The 23,004-nt window shown below is 51.4% G+C and overlaps 1 protein-coding gene across 2 annotated transcripts in view; it reads left to right on the top strand.

Annotated features, from left to right (window-relative positions):
- Nucleotides 1-23,004, top strand: part of MYO18B (myosin XVIIIB) — a 246,725-nt gene that overhangs the window by 47,694 nt on the left and 176,027 nt on the right. For both annotated transcript variants that reach the window (XM_035017247.1, XM_035017246.1), the window contains exon 13: nt 20,285-20,458. In XM_035017247.1, the coding sequence (XP_034873138.1) occupies nt 20,285-20,458 (174 nt within the window). The remainder of the gene's footprint in view (nt 1-20,284; nt 20,459-23,004) is intronic.

The raw sequence follows: 23,004 nt of genomic DNA on the forward strand, positions 1-23,004 counted from the left end.
TATCTATCTATCTATCTATCTATCTATCTATCTATCTATCTATCTATCATCATCTACCTACCTATCTGTAAAATTTGGGGGTGTGTGAAAATTCTATGGTATTCAAATTATAGTATCCATAATTAAAATTTTATTGGAACATGGTCATGCCCCTCATTTACATGTCTCTGGCTACATTCCTGCCACAATGGCTGAGTTGAGGAGTTGAGACAAAGATGGTGTGGCCTGCAAAGCCTCAAATAATTACTATTATATAGCCCTTTACAGAAGAAGCTCGCCCAGCCCAATCCTGCACCAACCCATGCAAGATCACAGCAACTGGGGGGCTTCGTGCCTCCGAAGTGCCTAAATGTTTGATTTGCTCTGAAAAAACTCCTCCATCCCCCTTAGACCCGGCCATGCCAGAGTGAGGATGTTAGGAATCTGTCCCTGCCCCCAACTTGATGTGTGACCTTAAGCAAGTCAACTCTGCCTCTGGTCACAGTTTTATCAGATGTGACATTCTGCTGTTGAGCCAAATTCAAGGTTCTTAATCTAGTGAATTTGTTTTCTGACAGTTCTGGAGGCTGAAAGTTCAAGGTCAAGGTGCCGGCAGGGTTGGTTTTGCCTGAGGCCTCTGTCCTGGGCTTGCAGAGGCTTGCCTTCCCCCCGTGTCCTCACTCATGTGTGTGTCTGCGTCCTGATCTCCTCTTCTGATTAGGACACCAATCACATTGGATTAGGGCCCACCCCCAGGACCTCATTTTACCTTAATTATCATGTTAAAGCCTTGATAAACAAATACAGTCACAATTTGAAGTCCTGGGAGTTAGCACTTTAACATACGGATTTGGGGAAGACATAATTCAGCCCATAACACATCCCCATCCCTGAGATAAGCCAACATCTACTTTGTGCCCAGACCTGGAAGAGGGAGGGATATGAGGGGCTGTGAAAATTGGGCCCCTTCTTGTGAATTTATCATCTCATAAGGAGACATGAGGCTTCCTACTTAGGACCATCAGCCAGCTTTGTGAGCTGGCTGGGTCGAGGGTGGGATTGCAGAGGTCAGAGCAGGAAAGCCATGAAGGTTCAGAGTTGGGACATCCATGGGCTGGGGATGAGTTGAAGGAAGCAAGCCTGTTTTACAGAATGGAAAGCTGAGGCTCTTGGTGCAATTAACCAGGATTGAACACCAGACTCGTCTGAGCTTCCGTGATCTCCTCTTTCAATGGGCAGAGAATGGGATTGATGGGAGGATCAAATGGAATATGGGTGAGGAAGCTAAACTGGACTGGGTCCCCTAAAGCAGACCCTGAGACAAAGATTTGGGTACATGTATCCTTCTGGGAGGGGATCAGCAGTAGGGGAGGGAGATAGGGAAGGGAAGGCAGGTGATACTTTAATGAGCACATCACTTCTGGGCAACTGGAAGCCCAGTTCCACTGGGGACCTCTGGGCGATTCTGAGGAACATGGCTCCCAATTGTATTACCCAGGAGACAAGGGAGCCGGGGTATTTATCCACCGCCTCCTCCTTCTCCCTGGTCAAAGGTTGCTCCTGGGAGGCATTAACGCCCGCACTTCCAGCCTGTCCCGAGCTTGAGCTGAGCATGTGCCTGCAGCCAGAGACGGCAGGGACACACAGACAGGTACCCACAGTGCCAGACCAGGGACATGCATGGCGTGGCAGGTCTGGGATGGCCAAGGCAAGGGATGGTGGATCGGTCATCAGAAGAGGCTAGCTCGAGGCAATCCTTCACTAGAAGGCGAGTCTAGGATTTTGTTGTCCATCCCAGCACAGATGACTCTCCTCAGGTGGCCCAGCTGGTTGCCTCTCAGCTGCACTGAGCTGACACAGGATTGCCCCCCCCGCCCCCCGCAGACACTCTGCAAGGTCTGCAGATGCGTGGGATCTCCCTCCCGATTTCCACCGTCAACTTCAACCCTCTCTACCTCCAATGCCACAAAACAGGCTCGCAGAGTCCCCTGGCCCACCGACCGGTCACCAGAGGAGTTCGGTACATGGGGTTTCTCCTCCTACAGGGCATGTGGGAGGCCCCCCTCTGATGTGGGCTCGGGGACCTGCCCCATATCTGGAGCTGCCTGTAACGCTAAAAGGGAAAGTCACATTTATAAATATTTTATTAATACATGATTATGGTAATAATTTCTCCCAGCCTCCCCCCCATCCCACCTTATAAATTATTTTAAGAGGAGCTGTTCTCAGTCTGCCTGGGAGGCCTGCCCGATGATTTACTTACTATATATTCTGCTCTGGAAGATTTCATAATAGGTTGCTCTAAAATCAGCTATTAAGAATTTCAAAGTCATATATAAATGTCTTTGCTTTGTGTCATAACAGATCATTTTGAAATATATTAAGAATCATTTCCATTAATCAGGGTTTTTTTTTTTTTCTCTCATTAAAATGATGTTCTCCTCTCAGCGCGCCTGGCTTCCTTATTTTGAGAGCCCTGATCTTATTTTTTAAAAACCAGTATCAGTCCCTGTGGGAGATTTTGGGGCTCATAACCGGACTCAGGGTTTCTGGAATGTTAGGGCAACGACAACAGCCACCACGAATTATCCGTTTAGTATTTGACCGTTTCAAAATCACTTGTACTTTGATCGTGCCTCTTGATCGGATTCAATTCATGCGGTAATCTGGTGAGGACCAACAGCGCTACGGGCAGGAGTCCGGAGCCAGCCTGCTGGGTGCAAGCTTTGGCTTGGGCTCCCCAAACCTCAGTTTTCCACTCTATAAAATGGATCCAATAGAGGCCCCGGCTTGCAGGGTCATTGTGAGGATTAACTGAGTCAGTGCCCAAAAGTACGGGGTACAGGACTTGGCTGGTCAAGTGTGGGCTCAGAAGTGTTCGCTGCCATGCATCTCCCTCTGTTGGATTAAAGAACAGAGACTCAGAGAAAGTGTGTATTTTACCTGACATTGCACAGCGAGTACGTGCCAGAGTACTCGGCAGGTCAGGCTCCCTGCAAATATCCCTCCGCTGTCCTCGCCTTTGCAACAGGCCGTGAGGGTCGTCTCCTAATGCGGAACGGATTTGTTTTTCTGGACCCTGGGCTGAGAGCTTCTAGACGTGGTCACTGCAACCTTAGAACAGCCTGGGAGGGGTGAGGTCTATTATGATGCCCATCTAACAGATGACGTTGGCCGGAGCTTCGTCCCTATCCCCCAGGGCACACAGCTAAAGTCAGAGGTGGGATTTGGACCCAGGTCTGCCCAAGCTCTGAGCCCAAACTTGGGGGACTACACATCTTGCCTCTTGCCTCATGCATTGCTGCCTCTGTCCTCACAGGCTCCCAGAGGGCTGGTGGGGTCACTTTCTCAGCTGGGCTCTCTGAATTGCCTCTGAAGCCAAATGTGGGGGGCTTTCCTTAGGCCAAACAATTCTCTGATTCTCCAGACACCACCTGGGTGTCCCACAATTCAATTCAATTCAATGCAGACGCTGGAGTCCGTGCAGACCTCACAGGTTAAGGGCTCAGTCCCACAGGCCTTCCCGACTTCAGACCCCTGGACCACACATTTGGGCCACCTGTACTTCTGACCGACCACCTATAAAGCTGGGGGCTTCCCGCCACCCCCTCAGGTTTGATGATTTGCCAGAAAAGCTCACAGAACCCAGGAAGGCACTTTACTTACCTTTATCCATTTATTATAAAGGATACAACCCAGAAACAGCCAAATGCAAGAGATGTGTAGGGCAAGGCATGGAGGAGGGGTTCCTTGCCCTCTCTGGTACGACCCCCACCCCCACCCCCAGCTCCTCAATGTGTTTACCAACCCGGAAGCTCTCAGAATTCTGTAGTTTGGGATTTTTACAGTGGTTTTATTATTTAGGCATGATTGATAAAGTCCTTGGCCATTGGTGATTGATTACTCAGCCCCCAGCCCCTTTCCCCTCCTCAGATGTCAGGGGGCGAGGCTGAAAGTTCTAAATTTCTTTTCTTTTTTTTTAAGATTTTATTTATTTATTTGAGAGAGAGAGTGAGAGAGAGAGAGAGAGAGAGCACAAGAAGGGGGAGCGGGAGAGGGAGAAGCAGACTCCCTGCTGAGCAGGTAGCCCGATGCGGGACTCGATCCCGGGACTCCAGGATCATGACCTGAGCCGAAGGCAGTCGCTTAACCAACTGAGCCACCCAGGTGCCTCTGAAAGTTCTAAATTTCTAATCAGCGACCAGCCCCTGTCCTGAAGCTATTGAGGAATGGCTGAGACCCCAGCCATTCATTAGTGTGCAAAAAAAGCCCTCCTCACTTCAGAGATGCCAAGGGTTTTAGGAGTTGTGTGCCAGGGACTGGGGACAAAGACCAAATGTGTATTTATCCCAGGTACCAAGCCCATGCCGCAGCCCCAGACCTGGTGGCCCCATGGAAGACCACTGAGCCCTTGTGGATGGTCCCAGGCTGATGCGGCCCCCGCCCTCAGATCACCATGGGGTCCCACCGTACTTATGGCCTCTGCTTTGTTTGAGCCTCCGGCACCTACATCATACACAGCCCCAGCATCACTCCTTGAGACTACTCTGAGCTTCCTCCTTTGGGGGGGGTCATATCCTGTTCTTCCTGAAGCCCCCTCAGGCCCCCTCAGGCCCCTGTGTTCCTGCAGAGCTCTCCCACCATGCCTCTCCCCCACCCCCTTCTCAATCGCGTTGGCCCCTGTGACATGGCGCCCTTTATCCTGGGAGGCTGGCTGCCTGTGGGGTGGGGGACCACCCTGTCACCAGCTGTGCCCTGGGCAGCCTGGAAGTCAGAGGCTTGCCGTCCCTCAGGATGTGGAGGGGAAAGGACACGGGAGTTTTGCTGTCAGCCAGTCCTGGTTCAGATTTCAGCTTGGCCTTTTATCAGCGGGGTGTGACCTTGGCCAAGTTATGGAACCTGCCTGAGCCTCGGATGAGGGAGGGGGAGGGAAGGAGGGAGAAAGGATGTCCTAGAGCTGTCTGGAGGCTCCCTGAAGGTTGTGATGCTAATATGCCCTGACTCTGGGCCACCTCCCGCAGACAGGTAAGGTGGCTGCTGGCTTGGTCGGTTCATTATAAAGTGACTTGTTTGAAGAAGTCAACCCCAGCTGGCTGTTGGGTCTTAGGAAATGTGTTTTTCTGGTGGCAGAGGGGAGCTCCCCCACTCTGCACTGCATCTCCACCCCCCTTCTGTCTCTCTGCTTGCTGTCCCCGAATGGTCCTTTGGGAAGGCAGTGGGAGGACGTTCTGGGGCTGCCTCCACTTGGCAGGCAGAAAACCCTGGGTGATTCGACATCACGGTTGGTTTGCTGTTAACCAAGGCTCATGGCCTGGGCCATCCCTTGGGAGCCATCAGGAAACCATTCATCCCACCTTGTGTTTTTTCCTTTGGCAAAAAGTGGCCCATGGAACAATTAGCCAGTGCCCGTGTGTTTCGTATGGCAGCAAATGGAGGCTCTCTGGAGCTCACTTGATAAGGACAAAGTGAGGCACAAGGGAAGAGCAGGGAACCCGGCTTTGAATCCAGGCCTCTCCACCTCCTGGCTGTGGGATTTAACTTGTGCAGTGATTTCCCCTCTCTGGCCTCAGTTTCTGTTGTCCGTAAAATGGTAATAAATCCACCTACCTTCTACAGGCATTCGATAGTCAGAGACTGCACGTGTAAGATGTGGCATATGGGAGACGTTCAGCCAGCTATGACTTGCTTCTCTGTGCCAAGTACTTGTGTTGCTCGGCGGTCTCCGTTGGCATTAAAGCAGGCCTGTGAGGTGGGCTGGGTGGTAGGTGAGAGCCCCTTTGGTGGGTGAAAAACATAAGCCTTTAAGAGGAGATGCTCCTCGCCAAGGGCTCACAGTGAGCCATCTGTGCTAATGAAGGGCAGGTTCTGAACCAGAATCCAGGTCTGGACTCACAGTCCGGTGCTCTCTCCACAGCTTAACAGAAGGTCCTGAGGGCCAAGGACAGTGCAGGCCAGTGCTCAGAGCAGCCAGGAATGACGCAGACCTGGGCTCTCATCTAAGTGGGGACTCCATCCCTTGTTAGCTTGGGGGACTGGCCCGGGTACCGTGCTGCGTAACAAATCAGCCCCAAGCCCCCATGCCTTACACACAATCATTTCATTATCTCCAGAGGCTTCGGTGGGTCTGCAGTTTGGAAGGGCTCAGCTGGCAGCTCTGACTGGAGGTCTGTCCCGTGGTTGCAGTCTCATGGTGGCCGGCCCGGAAAGAACAGGGGCTGGAGGAGGCGGGGACTGGCTGGGCATCCCTCTCCTGTGTGGTCTCTGGTCTCCCCACATGGGCTCGTTTGGGCTTCCTCTTGGCATGGCAACTTCAAGTGCAAGTTCCCAGTGAGCACCCTGGAAGCTGCATCCCCTTTTCGGAGCTGGCCTCAGATATCATGCAGCATCCCTCTGCCATGTTCTATGGGTGATAAGCCTTCGGCAACTTCAAGGGCCAGGGGAACCAGACTCCACCCTTGGAGGGGGGCAGCAACAAGGTTCTAGAACGGGTAGACGTTCTAGACAGAGAGAGACGGGTATGGCCTTGTTTTGCCACAGTGGCTTTGAGCAAGTCACTAGCTTTCTGAGGCTCAGTTTTCTGGCCTGTACAATGGGACTGAAAAGAGCAGTGACCTCACAGGTCCACCATACAGATGGACAGAGATGCTGTATGTCAGGGGCTGAGCCCAGAGCCGAGCACATGGTAAGTTCTGGCTGTTGGAAGTTAGGATACCACAGAGCTTATAGAATCCCACAGCCAAGGCTTCCTAGCTCCCTGCTGAGGGGGCAAGAAGACAGTTCTGCTCCCTATGACTGAGCCACCCAGGCACCCTCTGCTCCCTATTTTTGTTACATCCGCCTCTCCCCTACGAGCTCCTTCTCAGCTCCATCTAATTTCTATCTGTATCTCTGTCCAACCTCCACTCCCTGTCCCTCCATCTGGAAGGTTACCCCGTTAAGCAGAATCAAGGTTGGAGAGCTCAGAATTGAGGCTAAAGGCGTGGGCTCTGGGACCAGGCTGATCCATGTTCAATCCCTGTTTTCCTGCGGATCTCGGCCACTCCCTTGACCTCTGAGACTCAGTGTCCTCATCTGTAAATTCGGAATAATAATAGGGCTTACGTCCCAGGGTTCTTGTGAGGCTCACGTCACTTAATCTGAATCTGTGAAGCTCCATCATCGTGGTTATTAATGCTAGTATGATTATTAATGGAAAGTCTGTCCACTTCTGGTGGGGGATGCCGGGTTCCCCAGCAAAGCTAGAGTTTGCAAGGCTGACGTGGGCTCTTCTTTCAGGATCGCTGTGGTCCTGCCGCGGTAAGAGATGATGTGCACTCTCCCTAGAAAGCCCGAGACTGTCACTCTGCCTGCCATCCCTCATTACTTCACAAAAGCGACAATCATGTTCAGAATCCAAAATAGCCACAGGATGAGTGATGGCTGCCTGGATGGCCCCATTGCCTTGCTCTCCTTTTCCTCTGAAGGCCAATGGGAGGTTTAATTTATTATTCTTTCACTAAATTTGCCAGTCTACTTGCTGCTGACCCCTCTGCCTAATATATGACACCGTCAGGCCCGTATACAACCCGAGGAGGGGCCTCATAATAGGGTGATGATAGCCCACTGTAATAAAGATGCCAGTACCAGAACGGATGGGGTCATAACTCGGGGAGCCCCGGTGAAGGGGGGACACAGGAAAGAGAGACAATAGTCGTAATGATGGAGGCCCAGCCCCCCACCTTCTGCTGGGAAGCCTTGACTTCCAGCAGCCAGGGCAGCCCATCCAAAGATCAGAGGAGGGGGCCAGATGCTCCCCGACGCTAGGGCAAGACCCTGCGTGCAGAAGGCCGGTGGGAGTCGTAAAAGGGAATCCCATCAACCCAAAGCTGGGACCGTATATTCAAGCACTATGTGAAGTGCTTTACTAGTTTGGGTTCATAAACGACCACACACATCATACCGTGAAGCTGTCTTCCTTTGAGAAATGGAAACCACGCAGAAGAATAGAGAGGAACAAAGGTCCCTCTGCCCCCCAAGGTGATCACTGGTAATGGTGTAAAGGGGACGTTAATCACAATGGATGTGTCTAGACGGACACGCTGTTATTAACCCAAGTCCAGGGTTTCCAGCTGGGCTCACTCATGCTGTTGTGCCTTCTATGGGTTGTGACAAATGTGTACCATCATGTTCTACTGTGATGGCATCCTACACGACAGTTCGCTGCCCTCGAAGGCTGAGATTTGCTGTTGTTGTTGTTGTTTTCTCTCTTAAACTTTCTTTTTTTTTTTTAAAGATTTTTTTTATTTATTTATTTGAGAGAGAGAGAATGAGAGAGAGCAAGCACATGAGAGGGGGGAGGGTCAAAGGGAGAAGCAGACTCCCCGCCGAGCAGGGAGCCCGATGCGGGACTCGATCCAGGGACTCCAGGATCATGACCTGAGCCGAAGGCAGTCGCTTAACCAACTGAGCCACCCAGGCGCCCCTCTCTTAAACTTTTCGATTTGAGGTCATGATAGACTCACAGGAGGTTAGGGCAGGAACACACAGTCCCGTGAGCCTCCTACAGCCACGGCACGGTCCGCAGTGGCGGGGACCAGCAACTGGGTCATCAGGATGTCCTGAACTCTCTTTGTTGACTGCAGGGACCTGCCCGTTATTGGGGGGAGGGAGGCGCTCCATATGTGTAGCCACTCTCCTGTGGGTTGTTCAGGTTGCTTTCTGCATGTTGGTGTTCTAGACATGCTTGTAGGCAGAGCTGGTGCCTGGGAGCGAGCATTTTGGAGGGCTGGTCTCCTGGACATGGAACTGCCGGATGGAAGGGTGTGTTCAGGGCTTGACATTTGAACACGAATGGCCCGGTTAGCATCCCCTGGGCATTACCCGGGTCGGCTCATCGAACCCTCTCGAGTCTGTGGCGTAGGCACTTCTGTTTTCATTTCCATTTGCAGGTGGTAAGTCAAGGCTCCGAGAGGTGAAGTCACTAGCTCAGGATCATACAGCTCTAAGTGGCATGAAGCTGGACCTTCTGTCTGCTGATCCCTGTGTCCCCGGAGGGCAGAGGGAGGCTTGGTGTTTCAAAATGGACCTACTGCCTCCACTCTGGGGACACTTCCTCTGTCCACCACTCCAGTCCTCTCTGTGCTCGTCTGCGCTCACTTCTGTTTCCGTAGGTGAAGCACGCCGGGCTCAGGGCAGCCAGGCCAGGCCCCCATCTGCAGTGCCAGCTCCCTGCCCCACTCCCCTCCCCCGACAGCAGCTTCTCCCTGCCTGGTCCACAGCCCCCACTCCCTCCTGCCCCCAAGAAGACAAGCCGCACACTTGTAACAAGGTGTTCAGAGCTCAGCGTCCAGGCGCCCCCTCTATATTTTCCCCGACAGGGATTTGGGTTGGCGTTTGGGCCCCAGGTGGCTGGGACCAGGGCTGTTCATTTCTTAAGGCTCTGGGCGAAGGGCCATCACGTCACTGAGTCAGGAGGAGCAGGACAACTGCAGTCCGGGCCTATATGGTTTCTCCCTGCAGAGAGCCTCAGATGGCAAGCTTGGCCTCTCATAGCCGGATCTGCCCCAGCTGAAGCCAGGGAGGGCATCCCACCTGCCTGGCTCTGTGAACACCCTGCAAGGGGTTGGGGGGGTAGCTACCTGCCTAGAAGGGGCTACGATCATGCCAGGCCTGAGCCCCTCTTTGGGCAGGGACGGAGGATCAGAGAGGGGAAGGGCCTTGTTCAGGGTCACACAGTGAGGCCGTGGGAAAGGTGGGACTAGAATCCGAGTCTCTGGGCTCCTGGGCCATTTCTGAGTTCATTTTGCTCGGCCCCTCCTTCTCCCTCTGTCCTCCTCCTCCTTCTCCCCTCCTCCTTTCCTGTCTTCTCCTCTATGCCCTGGCTGCCCTGGGACACCACCCTCACTTTCCCAGACAAAATTTCAGTCTGATCAAGGGAGACCGACCCAGACAAGTGCACGGAAGATGCCCAGAGAACACTGTAGGCAGGGGACACTAAGTTCAAAGTGGTCAGCCCCACCCAAGGGGTCCTACCATCCTAGGGGACCCTTGAGCTGAATCTCCAAAACTGAGAAGAAAGTAGGGAGGGTGCTCCAGGCAGAGGAGCCTCACCCAGCGAAGGCGCAGTGGCTCGAGCAAAGCCTGGGGCCTCTGTGTTCTCCCCACAAGGTACCAACCTAAGGGGCGATGCTGGGTTGACACAGGGCTCTGATTAAGAGGCGACTGGGCTCTACAATCTAGGGTTTGCACTGATCTGTCCTTGGACCCAGCATCCCCCAGGCCTGTCCCCTCCTGGGCCCCGTCCCACCCACCTGCCTTTGTGCAGACACAGACCCCGCATCTCAGCCCTGCCCCAGCTGGTGGCTTGGCTCCCTGCCCGACAGCTGGTACAGCCGGGCCTATTCTGGGCCACAGGCGAGGATTTATTCTGCGTTTTCTGAGCATATTGAATTCATTCATTAAGCTGAAATGGCTGCTTGGGGATGTAAACAATTATAGTTTTTAAAAAGCCCGGCAAAACCCTGAAGTGGCCGGGGCTAGAAGGCGCCGCTCGCCGGGGGCCCCACGCCTTGGGAGGCTGGAGTAGGGAGGCTGGAACGCCTGGGCAACCAGGTTTCGCAGAGGCTGAGCCACTTGCTTGCTGGGTGGCCTTGCCAAGGCCTCTCCCCCCCTTCTTAGCCTCTGTTTCCCGTAAACAATAACAGCAGCTGATATTTATCCCCTGCGTACTATGTGCGGGGCACTACTCTAAGAGCTTTGGCCATCCCAACAATTCCACGGAGTGAGTGCTATGACCGCATTTTACAGATACAGAAACTGAGGCTCAGAGAGGGGAAGGACTTGCTTCACGGGGGTAGACCAGATGCTCTCTGGGCTCTCTTTAAGCTTTGATCACCAGAGACCCTAATAACCTGTTATTGGGGAAGGCGGAGGGCAGGGGTGGGAGGAGGTGGGGGGCGGGGGGGGGGGAAAGAGCACGATGACTCCATTGCGCATGCCCCGACTCGCCATTCCGAGACAGCGTGCAACAATACGGAGGATAACAACCATGACCACCACGATGGACTTGTTCACTATCACTATTTACTGAGAATCCACTCTCTGCCAGGCCTGATTTACGTGCAGGTTATTCCATTAAATCTTCATAGCCCTAGATGGTAGGTTATACCCATTTTATGGATGAGTCAGTGGAGGCTCAGAGAAGTAAAGTAAGTTATCTAAGGTCGTGGATTTGGGAAGGGGAGGAGCCCAATTTTGGTCTGAGGACTTCCATCCTTGAAACCTTCCTTCCTATTCTTTAGGCCACGTGACGTCTAGTAGTCCGTGGCGTCATCAGTAAATGCAAATCGTAAGGAGACCTCTTCACGCGGTTGGTGCGTTGATGAGATCACGTGCTTACTCAGCACGGGGCCGGGCACGCGGTGAGCCCTCGGGAAGCCCCCGCTGTTGTTGGGCTCTCCTTGGGCCCCAGGAAGCAGCCCCAGAGGGGACAGTGTGATAGGTTGAACGACCCGTTCTTCTTGTCTTGCGGAGGGACACTTGACTGTAGAAACAGCGTTTGACTGGGGGCCAGCCAGGGCTGCTTTGGTCCCGACGTCTGCCTCACTAGCTGTGTGGTTCAGGCAAATGGCTCAGGCACCTGCTGCTGGCCCCGCCCCCGAGCCTTCGCTCCTAGTGTTCCTCCTAGGGTGACCAGTCATGCCTTCCACCTGCCCTGCGCCTTAGCTCAGATCACCGGCTCTGGGGACATTCTCAGCCAGCTTCACATCCAGTGTCTCATTTCATCCTTCAAACAGCCCTCTGGGAGCGGAGCCACCCATTTCACAGATACAAAACTCCTACTTGAGTAGGAGATGTGCTCAGAGAGAGGACATCTCCTACTCAAGATCTCACAGCCAGGCTGAATCTGTCTTTGGATGTCCAGCCTCCGCTTCTTTCCATAGTTCCCACCACCCCAGAGATGCCATATCTGCTTTTTCCCTCTTGATCATAATAGCTCTGGAGACTCCTCCCCATGCCCTCTTCTCTTGTAAATTCCCGGTGCCCATCGGCATACTCTAGGTTCTGAGAAGTCCTGTGGGAATGCAGCTGCATTTTCCTTGGTTTAATCTGATGCTGCCCCAAGTGATTTGTCTGGTGAGACTTCTTTTTCCAAAACACCTGCTCGTACTCCCCAGAGCACTGGGAGTGGTCTGTGCCTTGTCTTTCAGCCATTAGTGTGTGAACAGTGATTCCAGTTGGGTGATGAGTGATTCCAGTTGGGTTATAGATGGCTTATTGGCCAGGCCTTGCAGGGAGCACTGGTTGGGCAGACAGGCAAAGGTCCTGGGGCAGATGGCAACTTTCTCCAAAGCCAGATGGTGGAACGATAGGTCCAGGTGGGGAGGACAGGGGGACAGCAGGGACATGCAGGAACAGCCGTAAGAAGCAGGAAGGGCAAGGGTGCCTGGGTGGCTCAGTGGGTTAAGCGTCCGCCTTTGGCTCAGGTCTTGATCTCAGGATCCTGGGATCGAGCCCCACATTGGGCTCCCTGCTCAGTGGAGAGTCTGCTTCTCCCCCTGCCCCTCCCCCTGCTCATGCTCCCACGCACTCTCGCTCTCCCAAATAAATAAATAAAAATCTTAAAAAAAAAAAAAAAAGGCAGGAAGGGCTTTGAAGTTCCAGCTTGTAAGAGGGTTGCATTTTCCATGGTCCCAACATTAGGACTTTGCCGGGCACCCTGGGTGGGGAGCTGCAGCTATGTGCATTGAGTTGGCTCCCAGAGTTTCTCTTGGTGACCCATTTGTCCCCTTTTAAGGGCAGAAATCTCAGTGTGATTGTCATCTTAGGAGCGGACAGCTCTTGAACAGACCCCTTACTAAGCGACCTGCAAGTGTAACCTCACTGAGGCTTCCCAAGAAGTTCATGGGGGTAGATTCCCATTTTACAGAAGAGGAAGTGGAGGCTCTAGGAGGCGGCAGGACCTCCCTGACATCACGGGGCTTTAGGCGGGAGAGGTGGGATTCGAACCCAGGCAGTCTGTCTGCCGAGCACTACTGCTTTTTCTTCTAGCGTCTATAGACTTTTAGGCTTATCTCTTCCCTGCAGGTGGCCTCCTTCTTTACAGGCATTCGAACTGGAAACCTCTGTGTGAGGAAATGTGACCCAGATGCACCAGCGTTATAAATAAGTCACATAATGCTCAGTAATTCAGCAACAGCTATTGTTGGAAGTTGTTGAAAGGAGAAATAACTTGGTTATTAATAAATGCGGGAGGCCACAGTAATTGATAGCAATTGAACTCATGGTGCACGTGGGAAAGCAGTCGTGTTATTATTTTTTCTCTCTCTCTTGGTTTTTTTTTTTGGTACTGAACATAAAGGGAAAAACCTGCCTTTGCAGGTGGATTTGAGCACCTCGGAAACTGGTCCCAATACATCCTTTTCCTCCTTCCTTTCTTCTGTCTCTCATTTGCTCCTTTGTGCATCCTCTCTGTTCAAATCCCAGCCTGCCTCTTACCAGCAGAGTGACCCTGGGTAAGAGACTCAGGTAAGGCAATTTGTCCAGGGTCACCTGGTTAATTGAGGGCTCTTCCTACTAAACCAGTGTTTCCTAAAGTAATGTCTCATGGGGACATTAGACCTGCAAGGTGCTCCTGAAAGCATTCTGAGGTCAAATTAGTCTGAACAGAATGTCCCCTTCTTGGAGATTCATCAGATATACTTTAAAGGCTCTGAGAAGTCCCGCAGTTAAGAAACTTCTTTCACCAAGCAATAACCAACTTGATACGACACAGGATTCTTCTCTGCCCACTGGCACTGATGAACATTCCATGGAACGACGGCTGTGAGGAGCCCCTTCGGGGAACTGAGCCCCAGCTGTGTGGCCGCTCTGCCCTGTTCTGTACCACTCTGCCACATGGAGAGTTTCTGACTCAGCCCTGTCCTTGATGGTACACTGGCTGGAGCCAGGCCTCACCCCGGGTGTGCAAATGGCTTCAGAGGAACAGACAGACACAAAGAAATAACAGCCTATCAAGCCTTGGGTCCCTTTCAGAGAACCTTCCTTTGGCCTCAGTAATTGAAGGGAAATCCAAACCAAACTTGGTTAAGTGGGATCAGCCTCTCAAGCCCTCTCTGAGTCTTAGCACCTGACATGGGTCCAGCTGCTGACGCAAGCGTTCAAGGCCAAGACGGTTCCCGTGGGAGGTGATCCCAGGAAGTACTGGCAGGAAGTGGGGAAGGAAGGCTGCCACGGAGGGTGTGAGCCTCCACTGTGGGCAACTGGGGCTCAATCCCGCCAGAGACCTCTGGGGGGCAGCATAGAGCTCGCACCCAGAGTCATCCCACTCAAAGGGTGTCACCCGCAGTCATTGGTTGAGGGCTGAGGATTTTAATTCCATGGCCCTTCCAGCCTCCCCTTGCATGAGCAAGTGCCATTAAGAGAGAACGCCCTTGTCAGAAGGGAGCGCAGTAAGCCCCAGGGGTATGGCGGATCTGTCACAGCTCTGCGGCAGGCCCTCCCCCCAACCCCCATGTTGCCATCTGAAGTCTGTCCCTGTTTCCTTTTTGACTTGACCTACATATAGCCCATGTGTATGCTCCAGCTAGATCTAAAGTGGGATATGTGGCAGTACCAGAACCGCCCCTAACCCCATGCCACTGACCTGGGAGTCGGGGACCTGGACTCAAGTTCTAGGTCACCCACTTCTGTGCTGGGTGACTTAGGGCAGGCCAGTATCCCTTTCTGTGTCTCAGTAGCTTCTACTATAACATCAGGCTTAACAACACCCAGCCTGCAGACCTTGCAAGGCAGTCGAGAGATCAGCCAAGGTCACACAACTGTCCCCTCCCTCAGTGTACACGCACTCGGGTGTGCGTCCTCCAGGCCATGGCGAGATGCATGGACCATTTGTCACTAAGAATAAGAACAGACTTGGCATTTGCAAATGATTTTTTTTAATAGAGAACAGATTCAAGGGTGGGTGGTTCCTACCATACATGTGTTGTATTTATGTAAATCCAATGATGCGTGCAAAGCAAATGCGAGGCTGGAGGTTACAGGTGCGTATCTTTTTGTAAGTCATGGCCCCCAAAGGCAAGCCGCCCATTTCCTTGTTCGGCCGGAGGGAAAGCTTGCTGTGCTGGACTTGTGAAGATAAGCTACAGTACTGCACGCTAAGGGAAATTGATTCTCAAGGGGGATTTTAAGGGTACTGGAGTTTTTGCCTTACTCTCTGATTTGAGATTGATACTCATTATGAGAAAAGACCCCTCTGCACAGCACCATGCTTAGAATATTGAGCGCTGGGGTCAGCAGACCTGAATTCAAATCCTGCCTCTGCCCCTTACCAGCTTCATGGCCTTGGAAGGTCAGCCTGAGGTTCAGTTTTCTCATAACTCAAGGGGTGATGTTACTATTGACTTCACAGGGCTGCGGGGAGGATTAAATGAAGCAGCAGGGTTTAGCGCTCAGCCCAGCGCCTGGCATGGGGTGGGTGTAGAGTATGTGCTGCTGGCTGATGTTGTGATATTAAGTTCGCCTTTGTCATACTGTCAAACATTTGCATTCTGATTTCTTTATCCTGGGTGGCTGAGACAGAGGAGGGGTGACAGGTGGGCTGCCCTGGAGCATTTCCTACTGCCCATCCCATGTCCTGTGCAGTGCTTGCAGAATAGGGAGAGGATCCCTACATAATGTGTGCAGAAGCCAGACTGTGCGTCTACCTGCCACGGGGTCCTGGTTCCCACCAGTGACTAGCAGGACGGCTGGCAGCCAAATCCACCAGCCTGAACTGATCTCTGCGTTTAGCTTTGGCATCATTCTGGGCACAGGCTCCTCGTCTCCTGATGGGTGGTGGGAAAGCACCTGGACTGAGTGTGTGATCCCCTTTGGAGGGGACTAGAGGCAGGGGGAAATCCACAAACCCGCCCCACAAAGAGCGCCCTCCGAGCCAGCTCCATCCTCTCTGTTTCCATATCTGTCTCTCCGCCTCTCTCACTTTTGTTTCATCTTGTATTTGATCTTTCCGGTTAGAAAAGGCCATCTCTAAGTTTCAGATGGCAGGTGCCATGGGGAGAGGAGAACAGAGATTCTCTCTCCCGGGTCTTTTGAAAAGCAGGGAGGGAAAGTAGGCAGGGCTGGCCACTATCGAGAAACGTGCATTCCTTTCTTGATTCCTTTCATCATTTAATCACCCACTTGACAAATGTTTATTGAGCACTTCCTGGCTCCGGCTCTGATCCGGATAGAGCAGTGAGCATACAGACTGTGTTGGAACAGATCAGCAGGCAGCTACTGCACGGTCTGAGATCCGCACAGGAGCCTGGGAATCCCGCTTGGCCCCTACTCCCTGAACTGCCTTGGACCAGAAGCTAGGCCTTGCTGGGTTTGTTCCCCACCTTTGAATTATCTCAGAGACTTTTGATGAGAGTAAAGGAGAAGAGGCAGAGGAAGCACCCAGCACAGTGCCCAGCACATGGCACGTGCCGATGCTTGATGGCTGTCCTTGTTCATCAAGTGATGGCTTCTTGGGGGAGGGAGTGATCGAGTACATGAGCATCACTTGGACAGGAATCTCCAACCCTGGCGGCATTCCGAGGACAGCTTTGTCCTTGGCTTTGGAATAGGTTGGTGGGAGGTGCTGAGCCAACATGTGTCCGCCTTTCCGTGGAGTTGGCTCAGAATCCCTGGGGCGTGGCCCACATCTGGAGCGTGCCGATTCATCATCCATCCCCCAAATCCTCTCTCGAAGCCACGTATAGAAAGATCTGCAGGAGGAGTCCCCGTGGCCACCAGAACAAAGCAATCCCTGTTGGGTGAGTTGTGCCTTCTTGGGTTTCATGGGTAGAGAAGGGACTAGAAAGTTATTGAAAGCCTTCTCGGGGCCAAGCACTCTGTTGGGTATCTTCCATGTAAGTGTAAACACATCACCCCATCCCTTTAGCCGTATGAAGAAGTGCTTGGGGTTTTATGATTCCATTTTACAGACGACGAAACTGAGGCTCAGAAAGGTGGGGCAACTTGCCCAAAGACTGGAGCTGGGAATGGCGGCAAGCAGGAAAGGGACTCAGATTCTGTCAGGTCCAGTGTCCATGTTCCTGTCCCTGCCTCAGGGGCCACCTTTCTCAGGCCCCATTGAAGAGGCTTTGGCTTCCACCCATGTCTGAACAAAGATAGAGGAACCCATGGGGTTGGATCTTGTGCACCAGCCAGCCTTCAGGGAACTGGAAGCAAAAAGTGCATTTTCCTGGCAGAGCTCCCTGTGTGCTCCCTGGATTTCCCCAGCAAGATGCTGCTCAGCGGGCACACTGGGAAATATCCCCCTTGTCAGGCAGGATTTAGAGTCAGGTTGAGGCCGTTCACTGCTCCTCTTTTCAGGGCCATTGCCAATTCCCTTGCTGACTTCTCCCCAGCTCAGTGAGGTACAGAAGATCACTGTAGGTGGAGGGTGGGAGGAATATTTTGGAGAGTGGCGGAAGAAGGTTGACAGGTCAGGAGAGCGACAGGACATCGCCCATCTAGAACATTATCTCTTATTTAATTCCCTTCCAACCCCCAACACAGGAAGAAAGAAGTCTCATTCAGGGCTAGCCGCTTTAAAATCTCTAATACTCTCTAATCTTGCATTTTGACAAAGAGAGGGCAAACATGGCATGGGTGCTCAGTCGTTAAGCGTCTGCCTTCGGCTCAGGTCATGGTCCCAGGGTCCTGGGATTGAGCCCCGCATCGGGCTCCTTGCTCAGTGGGAAGCCTGCTTCTCCCTCTCCCACTCCCCCTGCTTGTGTTCCCTCTCTGTCTCTGTCTCTGTCGAATAAATAAATAAAATCTTTTAAAAAAACACAAAAAGTGAGAGGGCAGACCTCCTGCTCCCAGGTAACTGTATCTAATTAGAATCTAAAGATACTTTTGTGCTCATATTGTATTCATTTCTCCTTTCTGTTTGTGACAAGTGATAATGGTGTTGGTTTGCAAACTGGGAAAGGGGAGGTCAAAGAAAGCCGCAGACCACTCCCCATCGGTAGGCGGCAGATGTAATAAGCCAGGAAACTTACATATGAACCTTGCCCCCACTGGCCAGCCCTGTACATTTCCGCACCCACCCACAATCTTAAAAGTTTACACAGAGTCACATAGTCAGTCCAGATGGTCTCAACAACATCTTCCTCACTCAAGGCTGGGTACTTGAAGATGGCTCCTGCTGGGCAAACGTGGGCAGAATGTCCGTTTCACACGGGAGGGGGTGAGGCGTCACCTGTTGTCCTGGGGCCAGCCTGAAGGTCAATGGGCGGTCACATTCTCTCAATGGCTCCCTCCAGCAGTTGGGTTCTCATTTAAGATAATGCTATAACATTTCCTTTCACAACGTATTTAGTTAAGTGGAAAAGGTAAGTCCATTTTAAAGAAAGTCTGATCTAGGGTCACAAAGATACGGCAAATGTCCTAAAAATGGTATTTGATGGGTTGATTTTGGTGAAATAGTAGTTCTAGTACTTAGTGTCCATCTGATTTCTGGTGATGTCTCTTAAGTCAGTTTTCTCATCTGTAAAATGGGAATGACAAGACTGCTTTCTAGGACCTTTGTGAAGATTTCATGATAATGATGATGATGATGATGATAAGAAGTAATCACAGCTACCATGCATGTATTGATTTTTTCACCTGTCACACCTGGGACTCGGATGCAGGCTTTCTGACTCCAGAAGCTATGAGCTGCACAAAGGTGACATGTTGAATAAAATAGGGTCAGTGAGTGGTGACTGCTTTCATCACCGCATCATCACGTTCTTCATCATTTTTGCAAGTGGCAGCACTTTTTATTAACTGTGTTACCCCCCCGAGACTCAGTGTTATCATCTGTAAAATGGGAAACCTCTCTTGTGAGATCAGTGCTGAGTGGCTGGCACCGAGGAGGATGTCAATAAGCATGGCAATTTGTGGACCCTCAGTAACCCTGGGGCCAGAGCTCCTTTCCCTTGAGTAGCGAGTTCCACATAAAGTCTTTGTCCAAATGTCCAATTTTGCCTTAAACAAGGCTGCTTCTTCAAGATATCTTTTTGAAGAACTGGGCCCTTCTGACCTCTTTCTGTTGGATTGAGAAATCTGTTGGCAGTTGTGATTTTTATTTCAAAGAAGGAAACACATTTATGGGAAGATAAACAATGGGAGGAGATTCTTTAAGGATAGCACCATTATTTGTTTTAATCGGCCATTAATTTTTTATTTGGATTACAAAATTAAGACACAACCCCTGCAGAAAATTTAGAAAATACAAAATCCCCTTATCCAGCTAGGACTGTTAATATTTGGATATATTTCCTTTTTACTATTTTAGTTATTTACTTATTTATTTAAGAGAGAGAGAGAGCAAGGTGGGGGGGCAGAGGGAGAGAGAGAGAATCTTAAGCAGACTCCACACTCAGTGTGGAGCCTGATGTGGGGCTCGATCTCACAACCCTGAGATCATGACCTGAGCTGAGATCAGAGTTGGACGTTCAACCGACTGAGCCACCCGGGCGCCCCTTAGTATTTTATTTTACAACACTTTAGAATGATTTACATAGTTGGCATGATACTCTAGTACAGTTTTCTAAAGCTCTTCCTTGGTTCTTTAGGTAGCCACCTCCTTCTCACCTTTCATAACCCAGTTCAGATATCACATCTTCAGATAGAGCCCTCTCTGACAACCATGGATCCACAGGGATGCTCTCAGTTTCTCTTGACCTCATCTCTTATTTTTATTTTCTCCTTAAGGGGAAAAACTTGATAATATTATCACCTGAATTTATCTTATTCATCCATTTGTTTACTTGTTTATTGTCTTACTCTAACCTCAATAGATCGTAAGCTCCATGAGGACAGGCACCTCATCTGTCTTGCTCATCATTGATTTCCCAGTGGCGCAGTTCTTGTCACATAGTAGGAGCTCAACAAGTGTGTTTTGAGTAAATGGGTGGGTGGTGAGATGGTTGGGTGAGTGGCTGGGTGGGTAGTTGAATGGATAGGTAAGTGGGCAGGAGGGGATAGTGGATGGGTGGATGGATAGGTAGGTGGATACGTGAGTGGACAGATTACACTTTTACTATCAGTTCCACAATTCCACATTTAGAGGGTCCATGTGATCATTTTAATTGTTCTGAAAAAGTGAACAATGCAAATTATGAGGAAGTAGGATAAGCATGTCTCTTGGGAAACCTGACCCCTGTCCAGGCCGGGTGTTGCGGCTCCCTGCTGAGGGGGGGGTAGTCCAGAGGGTGGGCAGTGGTGAGACCCCTGAGGTCCTCTTGGGAGCCCACCCACTCCATTCCCAGGACTTCACCACCATACTTCTGCTGTGTCCCTCTTGCAGTGGGCCGGAAGCAGTTCATGCGGTTTGAGTGGGCAAACCACGCAGCTGAGGCCTTGGGCTGTGAGTACGAGGAGCTGAACACGGCTACCTTCAAGCACCACTTGCGACAGATCATCGAGCAAGTGACATCTGGGCCGAGCCGACGGGGCCTTGAGGAAGAGGAGACCAGCTCAGGTGCTGTTTCTCTGGGTGGTCTGGGTTCCCCCCTGGGCCAGGCCATCAGACGCTCCAACACGCCTTCACCTACTCATCAGGACCTGCTATATGCAGACCTTCTAGGTGCAAGGGAGGCCCCTGTGGGCAGAAGTGGACTTGGTTCCTACCTGCACAGGGGTTGTGGCCAATTTGCGTTGTCCAGGGTCCTGAAGGTTCTGCTGAAACCTGGGAGGGTACCCTGTGCTATGGAGAGGGGACACTGTGAGCAGTGCCAAGGGGCCAACACTTTTCCATTGTTGAGCCCCTATCTTGTCCAAGGAAGGCTGGCCTTCCAGTTTGAGGCACAGAAATAAGGCTGGATGGCTAGAGGGGCTGGAAGGCTAGTAGATGAGGCCAGTAGATGAAGGGTGGAGGGTGGTCAGCTCATGTAGGACTCTGCAAACTAGAGTTTTTATGCTCAGACCCATGAGAAACCATGCAAAGGCATAGGCAGGGAATGCCATGATTTGACTTATTCTTCGAATGGCTTAGCTAAGGGGAAGCCTGGGGAATGGGTGGGAGAAGGGAGGCCATGCAGGAACCTACACAGGTTGCCTAGTGAGATACTGGTTGTTGCACAAGGACGTGGTGGTGGAGCTTGGGTGGGAGGGACATGTTCAAGGTCTGCTTCACATGTAGAGATGATAGCATGGGCCTGGAGGCGGGGTGAATGGGAAAAGAGGGATCAGGACAGCTTCTAGGATTTTAGCCTAGGTGGCTGGAGGAACAGGAGTGGTTTGAATTGATGTGGGGGGAAGCCAAAGGGCTTTGTATGACACCCGCTGGAGTGTGATCTGCCAGGTCCCAAATCTGCAACCGCCACCAGCTAGATGCTTTGGCTGCAGGAGGTGAGGGCAGAGGGCAGACTTCCCAGGAGTCTCTGAGAACTAAGAATGACTGTCCCAGAGACTGCAGAGTCTGGCATTAGTCGCAGTGTTTTGAACCATGGTTTTGGGGCTCATCTCTTAGAGGCCCCTGAGGTCCTCAGAGCTGCTCCACGCTAGGGATCTCAGCTTGGTGGCTAATGTCGCTGGGAAGCCACTAGCCTTTTGTTTGCTTCTAGGTCCAGGTATGAGCTGTAGTCGGCTTACAGTTCCTCCTCCTCTCTGAAACACATGCACACGCCCCACAATCATACACATAGAACACACACACCACATGTCCATGGACACACACCACACAGGCACACACTGCAGGAGACACACAGACGTGCACAGATAAATGAGCATACGTGCACTCACTAATTACCTCTCAGGCCAAGGTATCAAGGGTAGTTGAGAAGCAGACAGGGGACCAGCAGGCTTAGGAGACATGCTGAGAGGCTGTGGGTTGCCTAGCAACCGCCCAGGTTGGGGGTGGAGCTACCAGAGGGAGGGGAAGTGCTATGGCGCCACAGGGGGCTGCCTGGAATGTACAAGCAGGACTGTGTCTCCAGCCCCACTGAAGATGTGAAAATCATGTTTCTGATTCTGGGGATGGAACCAGCACCAAAGGGTCAGGATTTCCGATCTGACCCGCCCCTCCCAAATTCTCACTCTGCTTTGTTCCATGCACCCTCATCAAGGCTGGCTATTTTAAGGGGCTGTGTGTGTGTGTGTGTTTAAACAAAGCTGAGACCATGACTATATTAATCGTTTGTGAAGCATTTTTATTCCTCCTAACGTGACAGGTAGGCGCTTTCCCCCGCTCATTCAGTACACGTCTGTGCCTGGCTTTAAGCACTCCTTTGTATGGACTACAAATTATCTAACCCATTTGCTATTGTTGGATATTCAGGTTGTTTAAAAAAAAAAAAGCGATTTTCATCCAATTTAATCAACAATCAGGAGAACGTATGTACCCAGAAATCTTTGTTTCTCTGAATATTTCATTAGGATAAAAGCCCAAGAATGAAATTATTAAGTCCAGGCATATGAACATTTTATAGCTTCTGACACAGAACTGCCAAATTTCCCTCCAGAAAGGGGGAAGAACAAACATTATCCGAGTGCCTACTATGTGCCAGGCATTGGGGGTTTGGGAGCCAACGTGGTCCCCATCCTCGGGTTGTTCCCAACCTGGCGCCAGTTCGGGGGGGGGGGGGGCTGTTGTTAACAGCTAACTCCACAAGTAAAAATATACTGAGCTCAGTGCTGTAAAGGCAGGGAGGCTTTGTCCTTCTGTGTCTGGCCTGTTTCACGTAGCCTAACGTTCTCTGTGTTCATCCACATTGTAGGGAATGGCTGGATTTTCTTTTTTACGACTGAATGATCTACTTCATGTCCCCATTTATATGCGAGATCTAAAATAGTCACACTCATAGAAGCAGAGAGCAGAGCGGTGTTGCCCAGGGCTGAGGGGAGGGGGAAAATGGGAGAGAATGATGGAAGGGTAGATAGTTTCTTTTGTGCAAGATGAATAAACCCTAGAACACCGATGAATAAGTAGACGAATAAGACGACCAGTGGATGAGTATGTCTACTGCGCAGCATAGAGCTGCTGGTTACCATGCTGTATTGTACACTGAAAATTCTTTTTAGAGGGTA

This window comes from Mirounga leonina, unplaced genomic scaffold (assembly GCF_011800145.1).
Source record: "Mirounga leonina isolate KUSES-001 unplaced genomic scaffold, KU_Mleo_1.0 Mir_171, whole genome shotgun sequence".
In the NCBI taxonomy this organism is placed as follows: Eukaryota; Metazoa; Chordata; class Mammalia; order Carnivora; family Phocidae; genus Mirounga; species Mirounga leonina.